Consider the following 6475-nt stretch of genomic DNA (forward strand, 5'->3'; position numbering starts at 1 on the left):
CTCTATAGAGGCTATGAAATTTCCAGACAAATGCTGACACTATTGTTTGACTGTATTCTATATGCATGTAAATATATACAATTATTATACACATGACATACGATAATATATATCCACACTACCAACCACTCCAAGATATACACATATCATACACACAACATATAGTAATTTGCATCAACATGTAGTTTCTTTACCCCTTTCTAGGAGCTCCCACTCCTTTTTACTCTGTTGGTGACTGGAACTTACAAGTTACAACTTTCGAGTTGGAAGTGAGAGGTGCTTACCATCCGAGAAACTCCTCTTGTCATTGTTATGTCTTTGTATATTATATATCATATGCATGTCATTGTTTATATAGTGATTAATGTAATTTTGGATACAATTATCAACTTATGATGACCCCAAATCGATGCCAATATTTATCCACATCGCCCTAATAAATCCTTTTCCTTTTGGGCCTCAAATTTCCTAACCAGGATAACTCTTGGCATACAAAACACAAAATTACAACTTACAATAGCACAAACATTTACAAAATTTACATGTCCCCATCATGGGACATTTAGTAAGTTATTACAAGTTATTCTTAGTTTTATCTATTAGTTTATGACTAATTAATACAACCTATTGGAAACATAGTTCTGCAAAATTGAATCCTTGACAGCTGATCAAATCTAAGATTGCTTGATGCAATGTTTGATTTTGAAGATATTCACACCAATAATATGTGGAAGTATATATAAATGATTCCACCTCTTCATCTTTCACCACCTATACTGTCACACAATATATTTCATGAGTTTCATTACACTAATATTATAAACTAAATCGACAATAATCAAATCGATAAATGTATATTATTTTGCTTGACTTGATCTTCCTAATTAAAAATCCGATTGAATGGGTTTGATTTTGATTTTAACTAAAAATTGACCCATGAAAACCCCTAATTTTAGCACTATAATGAGTTTAATACTAAGAATTTTAAACTTGAATTCATTGAATTTAAATCATGAATCTACCAGTAATCTCAAAAAAGTAATCTTTGGTTATTGGATTAATGACTCGTCCTGCTCAAATTCAGCGTAACTCGCCCATTTGAGATCATACTGTCGATGTGTTTCAACTCGCTACATTGTAATTTGCCTTATTTTCTAGACGACTTCTACAAAAAGTTACTTAATACTACCACTGTCCCAATATATGCGACACTTTTCCTTCTAGTCAATTCTAAAAGAAAAATATACTTACTAACAATTTAATTTTGAAATGACCACTTAAAACGATAATGGGGTCATTTGCCTCGCAAATATCTATGAAGACTTGCATTTTTTCTCTAATTATTGAACTTCGCACCCAATCAAACGCTATCGCATAAATTGAGAGAGTGAGATTAAAAAAGAAACATGTGAAGGGTTGTTGGAAGAGTACCTTGTTATATGTAGAGGAGAACCTATAGGAGCACATTGGAGAGCTTTATAAAATCTCAAGGTTAATGCATTTGGCCATCAGTACAATAGAGAGGGGTGCACATATCATATGGACTAGTAGTTGATACATGACAAATGGAGGTGAAAATTCTTCCATTGTTGTCATGATGATGATGATGAGTTGAAGAAGCAACAACCATATTTGAATGATACATAATATTATTGAGCCTTTCATCTTCATGACTAATTGTGTCCTCTTCAATAGTTCCACAAGAATTTGCTTTACTTGCCTCACCAAATTCATCATTTCTTGCAAATCTTCCCCTCACTCTTGGCCTACTATCTGCTAGTGTTTTTCTGCATGCATACTGCATATATAAAGCCCTCCACAGTCAAACTCAGCAAAAGATTGAACTAAAAATAGTCGTTAGATGTATAATATATGTATAATGAGTGTATAATATATGTATACCGTTATGAAAAAGTAAATAGCAAATTTGTCCAGCTATTCGTGTATAGATCCAAAAAGATGAAGTAGGGTATCACATATTTAAAATGCTCCAACGTCCGCACTACAATCAATTAAAATGCTCTCCAGAGCGATATCTGATGCTAAACTGAAACCAAGATATAGAGAGGGCTGGCCGTTTATTTTGTAGTCATAGAGATACAAAAGCATTCGTATGAGTGGTGCTAATTCCCAGGTTCTTTCTAGTCTCGCTTGGTTTCGAGAGCCTCCCTCTCTCCAGCCCTTACACGTGTTTTGATAGCCATCATCATGGATTTTCTTTCTGTATATCACGAAAAGTACCTCACCCTCACCTTTCCACATTTATTATCATATAGAAGTTCGGGTCTCAATAAAACAAAATGAAAAATCCGGATGAAAGAAAAAACAAACAAACAAAAGGAGAGAGAAAAAGTAGAAAAAAGGGGGAAAGAAGTTCAGTGCTAGAAGTACAATACCCTTCATCGAAAAAATATATAGGGTGTACAAAAATTATACTTCTATCAAGTTATAAAAATATATTAAACCTTGAATATCGTTAACGAAATTCTTGTTTTCTCAGGTGGTATAAAGATTTTTAGAGGGGAGGGGGATGATGAGAAGGGAATAAAAGTTGAAATAGTAGGAGATGTATACCTTAATTTTTTTGCTGAAATTCCTCTCATTTCTTTTCTTCATGTATCTAATTATCTTCTCCCTTCTTTCCTCAACTGAACATCTGCCAGTTTTAGTATGGATAGGATCTTCAAAGCTTGTGATTTCTATGGCCAAAGTGTTGGAACAACCACCACCACTAACCAAATGCTGACTCTCGTTGCTTAGTCCCTTCATAAACAAACAATTGTTTTATGTATCAGTAGTGGAGTCGGAATTTTTATTAACAACAATATACCCAGTGCATTCTCCACATAGTGGGGTCTGGGGAGCGTAGAGTGTACGCAAACCATACCACTACCTCCGAAGAAGTAGAGAGGCTGTTTCCGATAGACCCCCGGCTTAGGACCGATAACAGTATAGCAAATCACAAAACATAAATGCGTATAAACTAGTACATTATGCAAAATAAACTAACACCGATATCCACAAGGTACTATAACAACCATCAGATACTACTAAAAAACTATCTAACCGAAAACGTAGACATCACTCAACACCCACGAACAAGAAACTTTAGATAAGAAACTTCAAACACAAATAAAGAAAAACTCTCACCCCCTAACCCTCTACCCTAATCCGCATCCTCCACACCTTCCTATCAATGGTCATGTCCTTTGTCAGCTATAACTGCTCCATATCATGCCTAATCACCTCCCTCTAATATTTCTTCGGTCTACCTCTATCCTACCTAAAAACATCCATAGCCAGAAACTCACACCTCTGTACTGGAGCATCAGAGCCCCTCCTCATCACGTGCCCGAACCAACGTAATCGCACTTCTCGGATCTTGTCCTCTACCGAAGCCACCCCACCTTCTTCCGAATAATCTCATTCCTCACCCTATCTTTCCTGGTATGGCCAGACATCCATCGCAACATACTCATCTTCGCCACCTTCAACTTCTGGGATGTGAGAGTTTTTAACTGACCAACACTCCGCACCATACAGCATAGCCGATCGGATTGCCCCTCTGTAGAATTTTTATTAAGAAGATTCAAAATATAAAAAAACTAACACATGAAAAAATCAAGGAGATTTGTCATGTGGTATATATTAACAAGAATTTGACCTATTTACATAGTGTAATTTCCAGCAAAGGCGTAGCTCCGCCCTTAGCTAAGGGCCGGAAAAATTACAATAATATACAAAAAAAAAAAAAAAAAGGCAGCATGATGCACTAAAGCTCCCTTATGCGCAACATCCAGGGTAGGGCCGGACCACAAGGGTCTGTTGTATGCAACCTTGCCCTATATTTCTGTAAGAGGTTGTTTCCACGACTAGAACAGAAGGTTAAATTATTTTCGACATACATATAGTAGATGTTGATTTCTCTTGGCTTTTCTTTGTATGTTTACACCTTTATATTTTGAAATCTATTATACTACACATGAAAGGAGATCAATACCTGAAGCTCACTATTATAGATCCTTGGCAAGGAATCAGGGCAGAAAATCCTACCATTCTCTCCTTGAAAATCCGACTCTTGATTTGGCAATTGGGATCCAAAGAACAAGCCACTATTAGTAGCTGCAGCAAACATTGTTGAAACTTCTGAATTCATTGTGTTATTAAGGTTCCCTTGGAGGTAATTTACCACATTAGGATCAAGAAGTACACAAGAAGGAGAAGTAGAAGTAGACGCGAGCCCTCTCATGTAAGGAGGGACAGAGGACAATGATTCGCCTTCGTATGAATGACCTAATGGAGGCCCCATGAGTGTCATTACATGAGGCTGAGGCAGAGAAATATCAGGGCCAGGATGATTGTTAAGAGGAATTATGTCGAATTGTTCCTCTTGTTGTTGTAAGAAATGATCAGGGACAGTGAAGTTCGCGGTTGGTGTGAAGTCTATTGATGCAGAGATGTCATCTTCTGCATCAAATATCATTGACATATTGTCGTTGTTGTTGTTGTGGTTGTTGTTGTTGTTGTCATCGATGTTAGCAGGGCAGGGGCCAGACCTGCTAACATCGGTAGTCGTGCTGGTTGTTCTTTTTGTGATGGTTTCATCATTTTTTTCATTGGTGTTTTGGAATTTGTTTAGGTCAAAATTGGTGTTAGTATTATTATTATATGAAGATTGTTCATCATAACAACAACCATTTGAGCTAGAAGCAACATCTGAATTTTGTAATTCTGAAAAAAGTTCAGATTCACAAAAATTCAAAATTTGATCATTTAGTGGGCTTGGCATTTCTTCCTGCCAAAAAATAAAAAAAAACCATAGTCAAATTTCACTTATTAGTAAGTAGCATCTTTTTACTACTTTTTTCAGAATCATATCGTTACGTATATTGGCAAAAAAAATTCATGCAGACTGCACGGGACTCGAGAGATGCTTAACACTTTACTACGTACAGTTAAAACTCTTTTGGCATCTAAATTGTACAAAAGAGGATATGAATCCAAAGTTGGACAAGCAATGGGAATTTTTGTAGCTCAAAAAGCCTATTATGATAAGCATATGTTACTTGTTTATGAAAGTCATTTTACATAACTTTAGAAACAGAATCATTTTTCACATAGAGAACTTGAACAACAAGCTAGTAAATATTAAAGGCGCAACTTTTCCGCATTCATGCAGGGTCCGAAGAAGGACTGCACCCTAAGGAGTGTGATGTAGAGATAGCAAAAATCACAAAAAGAAAATATAAAAAAGATGATGAAATCTTATTAGTCATAAAACCACTTCGTACTACTAATACTTTTTACTAATAATACATGTATTGAAAAAACTTGCAAATAGCTAGTAGAAAAATCATACAATGAATTGAAATGAAGGCACCTACATATACAAATAACTTGTTAATTAGTAGTGATAAAACAGTTAATTTTGCCAATTAATATACAATTAACACAAGGAAAAAGTAATTATGATCTAATTCAAGATCTTGAAAGAAAATCAAAGAGGAGACATTAGACATTCAATTCTCAAAACTCCATTTCCATAAAACTTAAATTTTGTAAAGAAAAAACTACAAGAATTCCAAAAAAAAAAAAGTGATAAATAAGAAGTATACATTAAAAAGTTGATGATGTTCTTGAGGATGAAGCATCATATCTTGCAACATTGATGTTCTTGATTTAAATTTTTTTAAAAACTTGAAAATTTATACCATGCATCATGACAAAGGAAAAAATTATATATACATGTGATTAGCACTTTTTCTGTTACCTTAATGAAACTCATAGTTGTAACCAATGGAAGAGAGAAATCCATGCAACAAAAATAGGATTATTTTTAGGAATGGAAAAAGAGAGAAGATATATATATATATATATAGGATTATTATGAAAATTTTGGATTATTATTATAACATGTAGGATTGGAGTGGGGTTGGGGGTTGGGTGGGTGGTGTTGTCTAAATGGAAATACAAAGGTACATTTGGTTATATAGGTTCATGGATTGACCTACATTGAAGTCAAACCGAGGTTGTTGGTGGGCCAGTCAATTTGTGGTTACTTTTTGAAATTTCGACACGTGGAGGGATGTCTATTTGATATTTTTGATTTTTTTTCTTATTATAAAATGGGAACATAAGATGAAGAAAGTATATAACGCCCTTACGAGATAGTAATAATGAGATAAATTAGCTAAGTTGGCATGAAAGTAGTCATTTGGGTAAATTGATGCCATGATGTTGAATTTTTGTGCCTACCATAAAAGCAATTTTGGCTTACAAGCATTTAAAATAAGTGAATTCAAACAAGCACATAATTTACAAGTAGCTATCCGACCAGCTTTCTGGAGAAGTAGCTTACAAAGCAGTCTATAGGTAGCTTCTTCTCGAAGAAACTTACAAGCAGCTTACAAATAGATTAAAAGTAGCTCTGCTACCAACTTCCTGGAGAAGTAATTAGCAAGTAGCTTACAAAGCA

At 34.9% G+C, this 6475-nt stretch overlaps 1 protein-coding gene across 4 annotated transcripts; it reads right to left on the reverse strand.

Annotated features, from left to right (window-relative positions):
* Positions 1–337: 337 nt before the first annotated feature.
* On the reverse strand, positions 338–6139 carry LOC107864237 (zinc finger protein HD1). Of its 4 annotated transcripts, none has more exons than XM_047409042.1 (5): positions 5771–6139; positions 4001–4795; positions 2575–2763; positions 1432–1798; positions 338–771 (listed from the first exon to the last, which is right to left on the reverse strand). In XM_047409042.1, exons 1-4 carry the CDS (start codon positions 5813–5815, stop codon positions 1493–1495), a joined length of 1335 nt encoding a protein of 444 aa, XP_047264998.1. In that variant the 5' UTR covers positions 5816–6139; the 3' UTR covers positions 338–771; positions 1432–1492. The 4 variants fall into 4 exon arrangements, with proteins under 4 accessions (XP_047264998.1, XP_016566050.2, XP_016566048.2 ...); XM_016710564.2 differs by having other exon boundaries at positions 338–776; XM_016710562.2 differs by lacking the exon at positions 5771–6139 and adding an exon at positions 5616–5746 and having other exon boundaries at positions 338–776.
* Positions 6140–6475: the final 336 nt, after the last annotated feature.

This window comes from Capsicum annuum, chromosome 3, assembly GCF_002878395.1.
Source record: "Capsicum annuum cultivar UCD-10X-F1 chromosome 3, UCD10Xv1.1, whole genome shotgun sequence".
NCBI lineage: Eukaryota > Viridiplantae > Streptophyta > Magnoliopsida > Solanales > Solanaceae > Capsicum > Capsicum annuum.

What these genes read in the sequence shown, in the direction of transcription:
- LOC107864237 (XM_016710562.2), bottom strand. Translation starts at nt 5,666, where the DNA reads ATGTTGCAAGATATGATGCTTCATCCTCAAGAACATCATCAACTTTTT. An exon ending in AACATCATCAACTTTTTAAT is followed by an intron (nt 4,796 to 5,615) that starts GTATACTTCTTA and finishes ATTTTTTGGCAG; the next exon opens with GAAGAAATGCCAAGCCCACT. An exon ending in ATTTCAGCAAAAAAATTAAG is followed by an intron (nt 1,799 to 2,574) that starts GTATACATCTCC and finishes TTATATATGCAG; the next exon opens with TATGCATGCAGAAAAACACT.